The sequence below is a fragment of the Peromyscus leucopus genome, chromosome 4 (genome assembly GCF_004664715.2).
Source record: "Peromyscus leucopus breed LL Stock chromosome 4, UCI_PerLeu_2.1, whole genome shotgun sequence".
NCBI classification, from domain to species: domain Eukaryota; kingdom Metazoa; phylum Chordata; class Mammalia; order Rodentia; family Cricetidae; genus Peromyscus; species Peromyscus leucopus.
The window spans coordinates 38,664,026-38,683,547 of NC_051066.1; the positions used below are offsets into that span (position 1 = coordinate 38,664,026).

Here is a 19,522-nt window from a genome sequence, read left to right on the forward strand (position 1 = left end):
CTGAGACTCATCATCAATTCTTTCTTCTGCTTATGATAATCAGCATGTGTTTAACTTCATTTGTGGAGTTGGATGGGGGCGGGATGCCAAGTTATATAAGACTGCCCACACACAACATGCAAAGCTAACATGCCGGTGGGGTTACTTACCTGCTGTCGGTTATTCATGTTGGCAGTGTCCTGTGTATAAAAGTCCACCTTTTATTTGGGTGTGTTATTTTTCTTTAATTTCTTAAATTTGTATTTGAGACTTAAGGAACAGATCTTTATTTATAAAGAACTTTAAGCTTCTTTGCAATCTGAAAATAATACAAGTTCATTAATTGTGAACTTTTAATTTAGTCATTTAAAAAAATCAAACATCTAGTATGTATCAAATGCTGCTATAATTATTAGGACCCTTTTCATTTTTAAGAAATTTATATTTAGTCATTTGTTCCTCCAGTGGTAGAAAGCAGCAAAGTCTTTCATATTATGCTTTCTTAATATAGCTTTTAAGAATGTACTAATTAGGTAATTGTGATACAACATTTTCAGATTTTTCTTGAAGGTTGGCACATCTATATATCTATATTCCTAATACATATGTCATTTTCATTGTTGTTTTCACAGCCAATATAATAAAATAGCAAGATGGGTGGAACAAAAATATAAGGAGATTATGTCACTTAAAATCTATAAATAACCGGGTGGTGGTGGCGCACGCTTTAATCCCAACACTTGGGAGACAGAGCCAGGCGGATCTCTGTGAGTTTGAGGCCAACCTGGGTTACCAAGTGAGTTCCAGGAAAGGCGCAAAGCTACACAGAGAAACCCTGTCTCGAAAAAAAAAATTATAAATAATATTTTTATATAATAAAAATCAACCCTCGTGTGCTTATTTCTGGCCACTATACTTTTAGAATTTATATTTGGTTTTCATAATCTTTACTTCTAGCTACTTTTATAGTTTTGTACTCTAAAAATTAATAGCAGTGTTTATTGAAAAGACATAAAATTTTGTTTTAAGACTGGTGTGTTTGTTAAAACGTAACTTTAATGCAGCATCTACTTAACCATTCATGCTTTTTTTATTTACAAGTATTAAATTTCAAATTATAATATGTTTGTCTTTACTGAAAGACCAAGAAAACATAGTGCCAATCTCTTGACTGAAATCCTTAACTAAGATAATTTTTAAAAGTTGTATAGTGTTCTGATTGTTTTAAGTCACTGATACAATGATGATCACAAGTAAATCCGTGGGCCAGTCTGTGACTCAAGAATAGACTTTTCAGTTACCTGGGCTTCAGGCAGCCCCTGTGCTTAGTAAATGCATCTGTCGGTGAGCATCAGGCTAACTGGGGTTTTGTTTTGTTTCTTCTTGTCTTCAGACTGAGAACTATGAACAAAGAATACGCGAGCAACAAGAACAGCTGTCATTTCAACAAACTCTTATTGACAAGCTAAAATCACAGCTACTTCTTGTGGATTCTGGTCGAGGTATTTCTTTCTTTCTTCCTTTTTTAATGTGTTTCTGGAAACACTTTAGAAAAAAGGTAAAATTTGAGTTTTTCTATTTTTTTCTTTTTTGTTTTTTTATTCTGATACAAGAAGCATAGTATAGCTATACATTATGTTTATTTAATTGAAACTTGTAGGACATGGGGAAGTGAACACTCATGTATTCTATAGACAGAAACCCTAGATTGCTAAAACTTCCTTGAAGGCACTTTTCCAATGAATAGCAAAGAGCTTTCTAAAACATCTGTGCCTTTGAGATAAAACTAGAAGCCCTAAGAGTCTATTGTAAGACAATTTGTGTAAGTGCTAGTGGGTGCATATACATTGTACATCACAGTAGACATCTAGAGATGAAAAGTCAGAGGAAGTGTCTAGCTTCCAGATAAAAGGGTGAGAAACTCTGGGCCCTTCCATAGTCCTTGCCCTATGTGTATCTCCCTTTAAATGTCCTTTCAATAAACCAGTAAGTAATCCAAAAAGGTACAGTGTCCAAAAGTTAAGTTACAGTGAACAACTCTGTAGCCAAGAAAAGCAATGATAATAGTTAACTTACCAACAGGAAATATGTTCATAATATGCAGCAAAGTAAAGATAGTAAGGTACAAAGTAAATATAATGTATTTCATGTCTACAGAAAAACATCGTTTAAGTTGAGTTTATATGTAGAAAAGAAAAACATAAAATATAAATTACAGTGTTAATAAGAACAGTTCACAAGTGATGAAAATGGATAGCTTTTTTGTTTTTTTAAATAATTTTTAAAAATTTGTATTTGTTTATGGGTGTTTTGCCTGCTTATGTGTTTATACCATGTGTGTGCCTGGTACCCACCAAGAAGAGGGTGTTGGATCTCCTGGAGCTGGAGTTAATAGATGGTCATGAGCCACCGTGGGGTTCTAGTAATCACACCCATGTCCTCTAGAATAGCAGCAATATTCTCAATCACTGAGCCATCTCTCCAGCCTCCAGCTCCTTTTTGTCATAACTACATCTCCTAATTGTCTATAAGCAGGAGTTTTCTCAAGTATAATTATCTTAAACAAGAAATGCATACCTAAAAAGTGATGTATAAAAGTTTAATTGGTCTGGGATTGTAGCTAGGGTGGAACACTTAGCTAGTTCATCCCAAGCACTATTCCCCTCCTCCAAAAAAATAGCCCTAAGAGTTTAACTGTTGATAAAGTAAAATGTGAAAAGCATAATTAATTCTAGTCTTCTGAATTCTGTATATTTTACCATTGACTCATGGGAAAAGAAATGCTTAGTGGGAAGGAAAAACTCTAAATGGGCAGCTTGCCAAGGTAAATATTATATAAATATTGAATATTGTAAAACTAGAGCTTATAATTTATTCTTTTGAAATTATTTAGATTTGTTTTTGTTTGATTGTTTTTGTTTATTTGGTTGGTTGGTTGGTTGGTTGTTTTTTTGTTGTTGTTTTGTTGTGGGTTTTTTAAGACAAGGTTTCTCTGTGTAGTCCTGGCTGTCCTGGAACTCATTGTGTCGACCAGGCTGGCCTCAACCTCATAGAGATCTGCCTGCCTCTCTGCCTTCCTAGTACAGGGATTAAAGGCGTGCACCACCATGCCTGGCTTCATTTTTATTATCTTTTCCAGAGCTTTCTACTGATGTACAGTGCTTTGTCTTGCAGATAACAGTTACGGCTATGTTCCTTTGCTTGAAGACAGTGAGAGAAGGAAGAATAATTTGACTCTTGATGAACCACATGATAAAGTAAGAACACTGAGGGATAAGCAGTCAAAGGTAGGAAGTATTGTCAGACTCATTCTTAAGAGAGTTAGGCTTCACAGACTTGCAAATTATTTAGTCTGTATGCTCTCACAGTTTGAGTGGGTAGAGCACGGGAAGAAAGTAGATAATATTTTTTTTTGCCCCTAACATTGCTTCTTCTACAGAAACCAGCACTTAAATGCTGATATACAATATATCTTCCTCCTCTCATCTTTCTTAGGCAATGGCCTGCCACTGAAATCTTTTTTTTTTTTAAGAAAAATTTTTAAATTCACTTTACATGTATATATCTGTGCACCATATGCATGCAGTGCCTGCAGAGGTCAGAAGAAGTATCAGATCTCCTGGAACTAATTATAGACAGTTGTGAGCTACCATGTGGGTGCTGGGAACTAAACCCAGGTTCACTGTAAAAACAGTAGTGCTCTTAATCACTGAGCTATCTCTCTCTAGCCTCCATTTTATTATTTTTAATAATGTGTATGTGGGTATCTATATGTGGATGTATGCACATGTATGCAGATACCCATGGAGGCCAGATGCATTAAATCTCCTAGATCTGGAGTTATGGTTGTTTGTGAGCTATATGAAGAAGGTGCTAGGAACCAAACTCCGGTCCTCTGCAAGAGTAGTACAGAGGGGCCAGGCAGCGGTGGCACACTCCTTTAATCCCAACACTCAGGAGGCAGAACCAGGCAGATCTCTGTGAGTTCGAGGCCAGCCTGGTCTACAGAGTGAGATCCAGGACAGGCACCAAAACTACACAGAGAAACCCTGTCTTGAAAAAACCAAAAAAAAAAAAAGTACATAATATTTACTAATGAGCCATTTCTCTCCAGTCCCTTGCCACTAGAATTTTAAACAAAGTTGTGTATCCACAAACATGACATATCCATCTCAATATAATTACTTATATTTAAAATAAAGCTTAAGCTTCATATTTCCTAGTGTTTTTTAAAGATTTGTTTGTTTGTGTATGTCTGCATGTTAGTATGCTCTTGGTGTGTATGGGTGCATGTGCCTGTTATACACTCACAAGAGCTAGAAGAGAGTACCAAGTACCCTCCAGTATTGCTCTCTGCTACTAGTAAAGTCTTTTTGTGTGTTTTATGTGTGTGAGTGTTTTGCCTGCATGCCTTCATATACACTGCATGGGTGCTTGGTACCCTTGGAAGTCAGAAGAGACTGTCAGATCCCCTGAACTGGAGTTAAGGATGGGTGTGAACCACCGTGTGGGTCCTTAGAGTCAAGCTTGGGTCCTCTGAAAGAGCAACAAATGATCTTCACCAGTGAAGCATCTCCCCAGCCCCAGAGCTGGGGGTCTTTCCCTGAATCTAGGGCTTGCATTTTCTGCTAGGCTGGAAGCCAGGAAGACTCAGCAGTCCTACCTCCCCTCCCTTGACGCTGGGGCTGCGGTGGGCACTTGAGAACTAGGATCAGAGCCATCTCTCCAGGCTCCCTGGAGGGTCCCCATCCCCCTCGTGTCAGAAGTGTTTAATGAAGTGAAATTCTAACAGTAATACAACTTTAAACTGGTAGATGGTAAGACAAATGATCCTAGATTTAAATCATTTTCTATTTTTCCCTTCAACTTCCTTTGCTTGGCTAGCCTATTTCCAAAGGATTAATAATACTGTGCCAAAATTATACTGTATTCCAGACCATGGAAAAGACCTAGAAATAAGCTCTGGGTAAGGAGTAAATATAAATTCAGTGATTTACCATTGTGATCCTTGTTAATACAAGAGAGACGTGTGTGATCGCCATATTTTAATTCTTTGAATAGCTCATGAATTTCATTTTCTTGTACGATTACCATTTGATAGAAATAAAATTAGACTGTATTTTAAATTTCTCCTTTTATGTATCTCAATCCAAAGGGCTTTTGAATACTTAGTATATAAACAAGAAATCTATCCTTATGTTCATATTTATATTTTTTTTCTTTTCAAAATGTTTCTAATTGAAATGAATTACATCACTTCCCCCTCCTTTTCCTCCCTCAAGCCCCTCCTCGCTACCCTTCCTTGAACCACTCTCATGTGCCCCCTTTCTCAGGTTGATAGCTTCTTCTTCCTTGATTATTATTATAATATATATAGATATAGTGTATGTATATATAGTGTATATGTGTATATATATATATATTCCTTGATTTTACACATGTATATATGTATACATACACAACTTGCTGACCCATTTCCATTTTCTGTGTGTATGCAGTTTCAGGGCTGACCATTCTGAGTTGGACAACCAATAATAGGGCTCATCCCTGAGAGAGACTACTGATCCCTCTTTCATCAGTCATTAGTTGCCTATAGTTCTTTGTCTAGGGGTGGGACCCCACAGAATTTTCCTTCACAAGGTAACATGTCCATTGATGCTGCCGTTGTTCCGGTCTTGTTTATGCAGCCATTCCTAGGAGAGAAGTTCTCCAGATGATACAGTTTTCCACTCCCCTTCCATTACGTTCCCCAGAGATGCAGGAACAGTGGTGTAGAGGAATCCATCAGGGCTGGGCTCCCCACTATCTGTTGATCTCTGCACTGTGTCCAGTTGTGATTTTCTGTGATGGCTTCCATCTGCTGTAGAGAGAAGCTACTTTGATTTGGGGTGAGACCTACACTTGTCTGTGGGTATAAGTAGCAATAGTAGATTATTTTCTAAGGTTCATGACCTCACTAGCCCCAGGAAGCTGGCTGGATTTCCAGTACCAGGCATGATTTCCCTCCTGTTGAGTGGCCCTAAGTCCTGTCATACAGCTGTCGATTGCCACTGACATGTGAGTGAGTTACTGCGCCTTTCTGTGTATCTGCCATGCTGGTAATTGTCATGGTTCAGAGGTATTACAGCTGTTTAGTTGCTTCCCGCCCTTGGCATCTTGTACAGTATGTTCTGGAACCAGGGAAGTGAGACCACAGGAGATAGGGTTTCAGGTCAGATCCAGCTCTAGTCATCCAGGTCCTGTGTCCTAGAGGTGAGGTGTCTTCAACTCACCTTCAACTCCTGAGAAAGAACCAAGGGCTTCATCTGTATGCTTTGGGGAGTCACTTGGACTATCTTGACCAACCTTTCAAAAGGAGGGTTTCTTTTTTTCTTTTTTTGGTTGGATCCTCCTCCCTGTTACTCCTTTTCCCATTTCATATTACCTGTATTCTCTACCTGCTGCCCCTCCCCCAGCACAAAACGGTTCCTTTGAACTTTTTGGTTTCTCTGGTTACTCCATGCTGTATACTCCCTTCTGAGGATTTGGAGCTAGGAACCAAAGATGAGGGAGAACGTGTGGTGTTTGTCTTTCTGGTCTGAGTTATCTCACATAGCATAATCTTTTCTAGGTCTTTACATTCACCTGAAAATTTCATTTTTCTTAATATGAACAGTATTCCATTGTGTCTATGTACCATGTTTTCATTACCCATGTTTTTGTTGAAGATTATTTAGGTTGTTTCCATTTTCTGGCTTTTGTGAATAGAACGGCCATGAACATACCTGAGCAAGTATCTGTGGAGTGGGATGTCAGGTCCTTTGGATATGTGCCAAGGAGTGGTATAGCAGATCATATGGTAGATTTATTTTTAGTTCTTTGAGGATCCTCCATACTAGTTTCCAGAATGGCTGCCCCAGTTTGCATTCCTGCCAACAGTGAATAGGAGTTCTTTCTCTACAGCCATTTCTCACAGCATTTGTCAGTTGTTTTATTGATCTTAGCTGTTCTGACTGGGAAAGATAAAATCTCAAAGTAATTTTAATTTGTGTTTCCCTAATTACCAAGGGTAATAAATTCCTTTTGAGGTATTTCTTAGCCATTATTATTTCTTCTAGTGGAAACTGTTTAGATCACTAGTCCATTTCTCATTGGGCCATTTGTTCCCATGACTTTTTTTTTTTTTCTTTTTCCGTTCTTTGTATATTCTTTAATCCTCTGGCAGATGTGTACTGGCAAGGATTCTCTCCTATTCTGTAGATTTCTTCTCATGCTTGATTGTTTTCTTAGCTGTGCAGCTTTTGAATTTTCTGAGGTCCCAGTGGTCAATTGTTGGCCTTAATTCCTGGGCAAGTGGAATCCTATTCAGGAAGTCCTTTCCTACACCTCTATCTTGTAGGCCACCACCTATGCTTTCTTCTAGCAGTTTTAGTGTTTCCGGTGTCAAATTTGAGGTCTTTGATCTACTTGGATTTTTTTTTCCAGTTTGATAGCTAGAGGTCCAATTTCATTCTTCTTCTGCATGTGGACATCAGTTTTTCCCAGCACCACTTGTTAAAGATACTGTCTTTTCTTGAATGTTTCTCACTTTTTGTCAAATAGCAGATGGCTGTAATTATGAGTACTCATATTTGGGTCTCTGTTTATTCTGCTGGTTTTCATGTCTGTTTATATGCCAGTATCATATTGCTTTTATTACTGTAGCTCTATATTGTGGGTTTTTTTTTTTAAATTTCTTTATTTATTATATATACACACACCAGAAGAGGGCACCAGATCTCATTACAGATGGTTGTAAGCCACTATGTGGTTGCTGGGAATTGAACTCAGGACCTCTGGAAAAGCAGCCAGTGCTCTTAACCTCTGAGCCATCTCTCCAGCCCCTCTATATTGTGTTTTTAAGGATAACTTAGATTTATTACATATTTGATTTGGCTGGCTATATATTAAGTGTAAAATAATTAGTCCTAACTTAGAGAAAATATTGGCTAATTAAACAACTGAAATTAAAATCTTTTGTATTTGCATATGTATTGATCTGTGCTTAATGAATTATTATTAAATTCAGGTATTTTAGATAATACAGATGAGAAATTATTTCCTAGGAATAGAACTTTGAAATATTTTGTTATATTAGCTTCCCCCCGCCCCAAATATGAAAGCAGTCCACAGTTGCTATTTTGTAAAAGTACATATCTGCATGATGAGACTAGGAAAGCATAGAGGAACGGATAATATATACCTTAAGGTATAATATAATATGTTGATAATATTTTAATAAAACTAGTCTATTTCTAGAAGTTACACTCCTAATCAGTCGGCCTTCTAAGTTAACAGAAATCACTTGAACCAGTAAGAGAAGGATTTGCTTCTAGCCACCTAGAGTCCTTTTGTCCTTGTGTCTGATGGATGGCTTGAAGAGTTGTTGTCTGTAAACTATTTCTGTTAGATATGCAAGAGAGGGAGGCTGTTGAACACTTTGGCAGATTACACTTGTGTAGCCGCCTCGAGAAATGAAACATGAAGTGAAGGAATTAGAGATACATTAGTGGGGGAGACCTTTTTAGAAAGTTTGACTTAAGAAACTTAAAATTGAGTTAGGGCTTTAGCTCTGTGGTTGAGTGCTTGCCTAGCATGCATGCATCCCGGATTCAGTCTCCAGTACTGCAGTCACTCAACCAATCAATTAAAAAGTGTTTGTAATTCAGCCTGTGTTCGTGCTGTTCCTAAAAAGGGAGTGTGCAGGAGTCCTTTTTCTTCTAAAAAGATCATTAAAAGGTCAAGACAACAAGGCTCTATTAGATAATGCTCAGTACTCTACTTAGAGTTGAAAGAATGTGCCTAATTTAACTTGAATAACTGGGTTTTTACCTCTTGTTCACCATGGTAGTTGCATATCTTTTTCAATGTCTGTCATATAACTAGTTACCCTAAACTTACTAAAAAACTTAACAGCATAAAAACAACAAATTACTTTCTCAATTTCTGTGTATCAGAAACTCAGGAGTGACTTAGCTGAATGGTTGTGGCTCACGATTTCTCATGTTGTTGAAATCAAAAGTAGGCAAGGATTGGCGGCTGAAGGCTTCACTTGTTGGAGGATGCACTTACAAGATGGCACACTCACATAACTTTTGGCAGGAGGCTTTGCCATATGGGTGTCTACTCATAACCTGGCAGCTAACTTTGCTCAAAGGAAGGGATCCAAGAGTAGAGTGCAAAGTGCTTTCTATGACCTAGTCACTAGAGTCATATACCTTCGCTTCCACAGTATTCTTTCTGTTCATTAGAAGTTGTCAGTTGCTCCAGGAACAAAAAAGTAAATCTTTATCTTAAAGAATAAAGCAATAAAAACAATAATGTGATATATATATATATATATATATATATATATATATATATATATATGTATGTATGTATCCATAAGCATTGTAGGTCACAGTCAATAGAGGAAAATGACAATGGTAAGGAGTAAGGAAAGGGTTAGTCTCCCCCATCAAATGATGACAATGAATTCAGTTTCCTGAGTCCTGTAATTAGGCTCAGAAGGAAGAAATACCATGGTCTATGATCTTAAGAATTTGAAAGATTATAACATAAATATAGACTTTTAAGAGAATGTTAATGGACAATTTTTGGAGAACTAAAAAACTATTGCATGTTGTTAACTACTTTTTATAAGCAATTTTGAAAATTGAAAATATTTATAAATAAATCAAATTCTGTGAAAATGCACCCTCTTCCTCTCTCCCCCATCCCCATTGTGTGCACATACATTGAACTTGAGTTCCTTTTAAGCTTTGAATACTCAGTGGTATTGCAGCTCAGAGTTCTAAATGCTATCACAGTTCTTCCAAAAATAACATGGTCAGGTCCGTCACAGCACTATGGTCCTGGTACCAATTTCTCTATTAGTTTGCTTCCTTTTGCTGTGATAAACACCATGACCAAAAGCAACTTGGGGAGAGAAGGGTTTATTTCATCTTACAGTTGTAGTTCATCATGAAGGGAAGTCAGGGCAGGAACTCCAGGCAGGTACCTGGAGGAAGGAACTAAAGCAGAGATCTTGGAGGAATACTGCTTATTGGCTTGCTCTCTGTTTCTTGCTCAATATGCTTTTTTATACAAGCCAGAATATCCCCTACCTAGGGATGGCACCACCCTCAGTAGCCTGGGTCCTCCAGCATCATTCACTACGAAAATGTCTCCACAGGCTTGCCTACAGGCCATTCTGATGGAAGCAATTCCTCAATCTAGATTCCCTTCTCTCAGGGACTCGAGTTTGTATCAAGTTGACAGAAACCAATCAGCACATCCTCCTCCTCCAGTTTTTATGTCGGGCACTTTAGGCAGGTGGGTGAAGTCGAACACCGTTAAGCTTTCTGGCCTTCTGTAGTTTGGAGAATCTTAGACTGACAGGTCTTGGTTTTGGATGACATCTTCATGCTTGCATTGTGTGCATTTACATACTCTGGACTTATGGTTGATTTCCAGGGATATCTGTCTAAGTGTTGGGCCCCATACCTTCCTTCAGTACTTTAGAAATTATTTTCTGTTGCAAGTCTCTTAAACTGCATGCATATGTACACACACACACACACACACACACACACACACACACACACACACACACTATAATATTATAGTCCAGGCTTTTTATCTAGAGAGTATAGCATACAGATAGATGGCAGACATACTATTTATCATTTAAACAAAACTTAAAATTCAGACTTTTCAACAAGATATTAATCACCAAGTGATTTCCATCAGAAAGTTAGATTTGATTTATTTTGTCTAAGCATAGTACTATCATAAGTTTTCTAAGAGAAGAGATTGCAATAAAGTTGACAGTTACTCAGATGTTAAAAATATTGTCAGCCTGGCAGTGGTGTTTGCATGCCTTTAATCCCAGCATTTGGGAGGCAAAGGCAGACAGATTTCTGAGTTGATACCAGCCTAGTCTACCGAGTGAGTTCCAGGACAGGCAAGACTACACAGAGAAAGCCTGTCTCCGAAAAGATAATTAAATATATTATCCCTGTGTTCTGTTAAAGCTCACCTTTGTCTTTCCCTCTTATTACACAGAAATGAAGCTGTATAGTTGGTCAACAGTGGTACATGCCAACCTGGAGCTTACAGAAAACTGAAGAAAAATGTGTTCTTATGTGTACCATGTTAGAGAATCCTTCCCTTTTCAGTGTAAGCAAATGTCATTCTGAGGGTAGAACAAGTTTTATAAGTTCCTTGAATTTAAATTAGTATACTATATATGCAAATATATATATGCACACACATACACATATATATAATATTTTTTAGAAAAAGAAAATGAGAAATGACATCTCCCCTAACATTTAAGCAAATTTGAGTATGTTCAGTATGGCTGTCTTTTCTCCCCTTATGTCCCCAAATTGTCCCTTTTTTCACATCACCCCTCTTCCCTTTTTAATTGTAAAGCCTGTAAAATGGAGTTGGCATATTCTTTCCAGCCTTGGTTTCTCATGCTAAAGCATGAAAAGGCTGTTTTCTCTCACAGCCTCAGTAGATAAGGAACGGCCCTCTCCCCCACCTCCCACCCCCAGCCCCCCGCCGCCACACACAAAGCAGTCTAGTTTCTCTTACTGTTGTGTTAAAATCTGTCATCCTAAAAGCTATCACATCTAGTTTGAAGGTATGATTTTTCAGTGTTATAGAATGCACCTACATTCAATTTGCTGTATTTTGGTTTTGTTTTATGTCTTTTTCCTTAAATTATATACTAAGAATCCAGCTTCATGTACAAAACACAGCTGTAAAAGGAAAGCTCTTAGTGGCTGTTGATAATACACTAATACTTGGTAAGAGGCAGGTCCTCTTTTTTACAGTTTTGTTGGCATGTATGTGCACATGCCCCATGGTGCACATGTGGAAGTCAGAGAACAACATGCAGGAGGAGTCTGAATCAAACTCCGGTAGTCAGGCTTGGTGACAGGTGCCTTTACCTGCTGCTGAGTCATCTCCCTGGCCCAGTTTCTTAACCATCTGAAGCCACATCAGTGAACTTCTCACCTCTCTAAGAGCCAGTGGTCTGTCTTACGTTTTGACTGTCTTTTTACTCAGATAGATTTATAACATAATGAGCCAGCCATTTGGAAGTTATTGGTTTACTGGATTGTAGAGATTATAGATCTTCCAAGTGTTAACTTATTAGATAATATTTAAAAATCAAATTTGATAGAATCATCAAGCTCACCACAAAAGCCTTTAACTATTGGGCAGCTGTCAAGCTTGCTATAGCAGGTACAACTTTTCCAAATTGTAGTTCTCACTTGAAAGCTCAAATTTTATTATTGGCAACAAGTCTTGTCAGTTGTTTTCTTAAAGTGACAGGCTCGCTTCATTTGCTTTTGAGAAAATGTCTGACTAACCATAGCCTGCATGTCATTCATTCTGGGAAGTGAAAATAGCATTCTATTAAAAAAGTGACTAGTTCAGCTTGCGCCTCAAACATTACACAAGTTTTTTTCCCCTAAGACAACCCTTGCACTTGAAGATGACATCAGGAGTTTCATTCACAGTTGCTTTTTGTACCATCAGTGTAAAGCCAATACAGTAAGCCTTGCAAATACCATTTTAATGCTATTGTGAAAATAGTTTAGCTAATAGATAGCATTATGTAAGTTTAATCATTAACCTCTTTGCAGATGCAAAAGAAAACATAGACCATGTCAGAGGAAAAAATGTCTTTATTAGCTGTAAAATAGCAAGCAGCAAGAATAGATTTGTCTTGTTCCCACCTGGCAGGAGGAGGTTTACATAGGAGAACCCAGATGGATGCCTGTGATTATGTTAGTGGAAAGGAGCATTTAGCTTAGGGAATCTTGCCCTTTATAACAAGCACCAGTTCAGCTGGATCTTTGGGAAACTATGTGTTCTTTCAAGTTGGCTGTCTGTAAACACAGTCCAGAAAAATGCCCAGATAAAGAATAGTCAGAGCCTTGGGTTCTTGACATGTGCAAGGACACCCAAGGCCTATGACAGTACTCTCTCTCCAATTACAGATATCTTGAAAGGCTCTTGGCATTCACAGGGTCCTGAATTCTTGTTGAGACTCACTGGTGAAGATAGATTGTAATTTCCTGTTAGAAATGATTTTTACCTTTTTCTCAGTAAGAGAAATACTAAGAATATTCTAGCATTTCATCAGCTTTAAGAATGCATGAAGATCACAATGGTTTTCTCATTGTTCCTCTTCACATTTATTGGATAATTTTTATATATTAAGTGATACTTATAAATTATCTCCAGTTACTTATCTGTATCCATTGTAGTAAGCACATAGCAAATGCTGATTTTTTTTAAAACTGTAATCTAGTAGAAGTGTGGAGTAGAGGGATATGTAGCTCAGTGGTAGAGTACATGTTTTTCATATGCATCCTGGATTTAAGAATATATGTAATGGGACAGCAAGGTAGCTCGGTGAGTAAAGATGCTTCCACCAAATCTGATGGCCTGAGTTTGATCCTGGGGACGCACTTGGTGAAAGGAGAGGATTGCCCTGGCATGCGTGCACAAGTCTCACCACACACAATGTATAAACTAATGTAACAAATTTTTTAAAAGAGAGAATGTATGTGGATCAGAAATGAATACTAAAAAGCCACTTAGCTTTGTTTAACCACAGGATCTCCAGCATTTTCCTAATGTGGTATTTCGACATTCTTTTAATGGGCTTAGTAATCCCTTCAGTGACATTGCTAAAATTTGGAGGTTGAGGAGGGGGTGGCTCACCTAAGTTTTCATTTGCACCTAATACATTACACTCTGAACTCTCCTGCTCACTAGGCAGACTCCCTATGTTAGGACAGGAGACTCACACTGAAAGATTTTTTTCTTTGCCATTAGTCATATTTCCATATTCTTTTTAAATTTTTTAAAGGTTTTTTTATTATGTATTTTTAGTATGGTTTTATTAAATGTAAAATACAAATATGAATACTATTGCTACCACAAGAGTTGGCATCTTTTATTACTATGTCAAAGTTTTTAATTGTCCAAATAAAAAAAGAAATATAAGACTATGGGGAATATTAGCATCTAATCTACATTTTCCATTGGCAGTAGAATAAAGCATCAAATCTGGGTTTTTTATTTCTTATGCATCTACATAATTAAGATCATTTCACATTTTTTAAAACTTAATTCACAAAATAATAGAATCAGGTCTTGGACACTTACGAACCAGGTTTGTTATTATGTGTGTGTACCACATGCATGCCTGGTGCCGGTCACACTGCATCTGCACTCAGGAAGCAAGGAGGATGGATGCTTGTGCTTTCTCCTTCCTTTATATATATTCAATCTCTGGTCTCAGCCCATGAGATGGGAGAGCACATGTAAGGTGAGTCTTTCCTTACTTTTCTGGAAGCACCTCATTGACAGAGTTGTGTTTCCATGTGATTCTAAATCCAATCAAATTGACATTGAAGGTTGATCATCACAGTACTGTGTACATTAAATTACAGGTAAAGGGTTTTTCCAGATCAGTTTAATGGTAAGGGAGCATTTGGGAGAAGGGTATGAGAAATCTTATGTTAAATGGTTACTTAAGTTATGTGGTTTCTATTTTACATGAGAATTCACCCCCAGGAATAATACTTATACTCCTTAAGAAGGTAAATTAAGGTGCTGGGGAGGTGGCTGTGCACTTGAGAGCACTGCCTGCCCAGCCAGAGGACCTGGGTTTGATCCCCAGCACCCACATGGCAGTTCACAACTCATTTGTAATTCTAGTTCCAGGAGATCCAGTGTTCTCTTCTGGCCTCCACACGCACCAGGCATGGATGTAGTGCACAGACACATACAGGCAAAACACCCATACACATAAGTAATAAAATATTTCTAAACAAAATAATTCAGAAAGATGTATAGAGAATGTAATGAGTGAAGGGCTTAAAAGATGAGGTCATAGAAAGTATTAATTTTCAAAGTGATTTAGTGATTTGAAATCATAATAGTTATATACAGATGAAGCATTTTTCAACTTTTTTAAAGTGTTTTTTATTGTAGCATTGAATTGATAGATATTTTTGGTGGATTTATATTAAACCAGAACCTTGTAAAGAACTTGGAAGTAATTTAATTTTATTTTTATATTGTTTATTTTCTTGCCATTTCCTTCAGAACACTGGGATGAATCCCGTTTTGCCCTGGAGTTGTTCCCACACTGGCAGTGGGTTGCCTCGCACACTGTCTCGTGTACAGCAGACCAAGCTCCTAGTATTTTGCTCCTCTTATGTGCTGTATTTCCAGGAATTTTAATGAGGGTGAAAGAACCATAGATTTTACATGTACATAGATTTGTGTAGATCAATTACAATTCCCCTATTTCTATACTTATATAATCTCATTTCTTTCTGTATTTTTTTTTTTCTGGTCCTATTTTGTGGGTCTTAATTCTCTTGTTTTTGCTTTTTCCTTAGTTCAGTTAAATCTGATACTTGTCGTCTCCATGAATTTTGTTTCACTATATCTGAAACTCATATGGAAATATCCAGCCTCAGTTGGTCTTTTCATATTTAATTCTTTAAATTCTAAGAAATCGACATGAAAGGCAATCTCTTGTTTTCTGTTTCTTTTTTCACTACTCAGGTTTCCTTTTTCTGTGCTGAGTTTTACCCAGCTCACATTCATAGCTTCACAGTTTTTCACCCTTTATCAACTCTTCCCTCCCTTTTGGCATGTTTCTTGATTTACATTGCTCAAAGTGAAAGTAGTTCTTTAGCATGGACCTGTACTCAGGAGGCTAAGGCAGAAGGGACCCTGAGAATTGAAGACCAACCTGGTCTATACAGCCAATTCCTAGTTGGCCTTTCTCTTTAAAAAACAAAACAAAACAAAACAAAAAAAAAAAGATCAGGCATGGGCATGGTAGCTCATGCCTTTAATCTCAGCACTCAGATGGTGGAGGTAGGTAGAGATCTCTGCAAGTTGAAGGTCAGCCTGGCCTATAGAGCAGGTTCAAGATAGCCAGGGCTATGCAGAGAAACCCTGTCTTGAAAAACCACCAAAAAAAAAAAAAAAAGTGTAGTTCTCTTTTTTCTGTTTTAAAAGAACAATCTTCTTGAACATAATCCAGAAATTATATGAATTAGTATTGATTCCACTGAGTTCCCCTAGCACCTAACAGTAAACATTATTTTTGCATGTGAAGATCCCAACTAAGTTTAGAGGGAATACTTCATGCAAAACTGGCATAACATGGCAGGTATTGCTATGTATGTCACTAAGAACTTATACTCTTTATTTAAAATTAGTTTTCTAGGGCTGGAGATGTAGCTCACTGGTGGTAAAGTACTTGCTTGGAATGTTTTGAGTCATAGGCTCAATCCCCAACAATAAATTAGTAAAAATAAAATTAGCCTGTTAAGGTTTAGGTTACTTAAATATAAGAGAATATGCAAATACTTCCACTTTTTATACCAGCGATAACAAAGATACGACTTGTCTAGAAATGTAAACTGAGGCATGCCTAAATCCTAGCACTTGGGAAGCTGAGGCAGGAGAATCTCGGTAAGTTCTCAGTGGCATACTTAGCAATGCCTGTCATGTTACTCTGGGATCTCTCTGTACATGGCCTAGGTTAGCTTTGAATCCAGATCCTCCTGCCTCAGCTTCCCAAGTGCTAGGGTTATAGGTATGACTCAGTTTACATTTCTTTCTTAGAGGGATTGATAGGTAGTACTTTCTGAAAGGCAACACAAAACCATTTTCAGTTCTCGTTTTTTTTGACAGTGTTAGGGACACACCTCGGGTCTTGGGCATGTCAGGCAATTGCTCTGTTTTTGAGCCACATGCCTAGCCAACTTTCCGTTATCCCTATATGAAGAGTAAACTGGGTCTTGGACTAATGGAATAGTAGCTGCTGTTTTCTTTTTCCACTTTAAGGATCACCAAATACTCTGGCTCTGACATGCGTGCTTTTATTTGATACTTACCCATGAAAAACTAATTGGCCAACACTAAGATTATCCAAGCTCACACACAGGAAGTATTCAGAACACTTCACACTTCAGCTTTCAGGTGGGTTTGTTGTAATGGATTCAGTATGAGGGCTTATCCCCATGGAGAGTGAGTAAGACATGTGAACCTCACTTCAGCACTCACTTTACTAGTTACACACTACTTACAGTAGTTCATACTGTTGTGTATTTTATGTCTTAAATAAATCCATTTGTTGAATGACTTGACACATAAAAATGTCTTAAAATGTTCATATTTCTCTTGCTTTCATACTTGAAATTAAGATAATTTCAGCTTCCTACAGTGTAAAACCCACTTAGTAATATTTGAGAATCAAGGGGAAAATGTTCTATCTTTCTGGTGTTAACTTCCTCTCTATACAGCAAACAATAGTCAATGAAGAAAGATAACATGAAGGCGAGATGTGCTGGTACATACATACAATCCTGTAGTTGAGAGGCTGAGACAAACTAAGGTACCTAAGACAACCCTGTCAGATAGAGGGAGCTGGCAGGAGGGAGAGAACATTGAAAAGTCTGTGTTGAGGAAAGTGTTGAAGTTGCCATCGGCTACATTAGTCCTAAAGCCTTTCAGAAATAATGATTATCTTGAGAGAGTTGTGTCATATTGTTACAGTGGAAAATGGCATTAGCATGTTAAACCCGTTCTAACTAAACCCTATCACAGAACATCTTCAGCAACCCATGCACATTTTTATTTTCCAGCTAGTATGTTGAGGGTCTAGGGTCCCTTTTTAAAATTCTTCATCCAGTGCTAGGGATCCTAAAGTTTTCAGATGATGGCTGGAGGTGGCAGTACACAACTGTGACCCCAACACTCTGGAGGCTAACACAGGATGATCTCATAGACTACACAGTGACTTCACAAAAGTACACAGGCTTTTCTCAAAGAGAAAAATGTTCACTTGCCACGTAGTAACAGATGTAGTATGAATGGTAGAAACTGCAGTGTACTGCTTGATGTAGTAATGCTTTTTATTTAGTAGTAGTTAAAAACAAAACTAAGAAAAGCTGTATTTTTTTATCCTAAACTAAAAGATTTTCATTTTTAGGTATTTAATAGAAATCCCTGAGTTACCTGAGTACCCCATTTGTCCCTGCCAGTACACCCAGTGATTTTTTTTCACTTTATCAAATCTAGACATCACAGAAGGTTGGCACCAATAATTTTCTAAGCCAAACAAAAATTTATCATTGTTTTATTACCTTTTCTTTTCCTTTTTCCCAGTCAGTCGCAGTTGGTTTTTAATACTCCTCTAACTTGAGAAACAGTCGCTCTTGGTTATGTAAAGATCAGAGTTTGGAAAGTCCAGTGTTGTCATTACCGCTTCTGTAATTCACCTTCAGTTCTTGGTTAAACATCGTTCTTGGTTCTTTCTAGGTCCTAGTAAAACAGTTACTGCAGATTTCTGGTGGCAGTCTTTAAAAGGAAATTGTTCCATTAATTATAATCCCTTTTCATATTTTAATATTAAATAATCAAGCATTTTTATTATCATAATGTACCTCTCCTTTGACTTGGTTATTACATTTGATAATCTCGTGCAAGTTTTGGTAGAGAGGGCTGAAGAGATGACTCAACACTTGCTCTTCTTCAGGAGATCTGAGGCATCCAGCCTCCCTGGGCACCTGCACTTACGTGCACAGATACATACACTCACCTACACATAATTAAATATAATGAAAATGAATCTTTATTTCACTAATAGCTAGCAGTGACATTAATTGAATAAAACCAAAAGTTACTCAGGATTGGGCTGACAGTATGGCCCAGTGAGTACACGCACTTGCTGCTAAGTATGCAGACCTGAATTCATTTCCCAGGACCCAGATGGCAGGGAGAGAACAGACCCCTGCCAGTTGTTCCTGCATGCACACATAAAATAAATAAATGTAAAAATGGCTTGAATTTGAATTTAGGAATTATACAGTTTGGGCTACAGTATAATTTATGAGTATATAATATTAAGACTTCTTCAGATTTAGGAATTTGTTGGCTTATGGCTTCAGAAAGCACAAAGAACCTACCAGATATGAGGTTTTGTGTATTTTTAACTCTGAGCCATAGAATACATGACTACAATATGGTCTGCGGATATCAGTTTTCAGTGTCAGAATATGTGTAATACCAGTATAGGCCACAAGGTGGGAGTGAAAGGCAAGGACTTGTATCCAAACAGCCCAAATACATAATGCATCTTCTTTTATAAACCTTTTAGATGCTTATTAAATAAGCAGGAGCTGTAGTTTGGTTATTCTTGTGTCACAGTTGCATTTCTTATTTTAAAAAAACCTAACAAAAGACAGGGGCATTGATTTACACATATAGGCCTTTATTAGTGAATCTCAAAGGACAAAGTGTCAGAAATATTTTGCCCCTAAATTTCTGGGCATAGAGGTGCTTGGTGATCAGAGTAGCAATTTTGATTAACTGAATATGAAATTTTTCTTTAGTTACCATTAGTATAGACAGTAATCAAAGAAATTACTGAAAATAATTCATGCTTTTTATTTTCATTTTCCTTGATCTCATTTAAAGAAAA

At 37.4% G+C, this 19,522-nt stretch overlaps 1 protein-coding gene across 5 annotated transcripts in view; it reads left to right on the forward strand.

Moving 5' to 3' along the window:
- Window positions 1-19,522, forward strand: part of Tank (TRAF family member associated NFKB activator) — an 84,014-nt gene that overhangs the window by 53,026 nt on the left and 11,466 nt on the right. For 3 of the 5 annotated variants that reach the window (XM_028867308.2, XM_028867244.2, XM_028867177.2), the window contains 2 exons: window positions 1,373-1,481; window positions 3,154-3,266. In XM_028867308.2, the coding sequence (XP_028723141.1) occupies window positions 1,373-1,481; window positions 3,154-3,266 (222 nt within the window). Of the gene's footprint in view, window positions 1-1,372; window positions 1,482-3,153; window positions 3,267-11,066; window positions 11,158-19,522 lie in introns of those variants that run through there. The other 2 variants (XM_028867388.2, XM_028867456.2) reach the window with 2 other exon arrangements.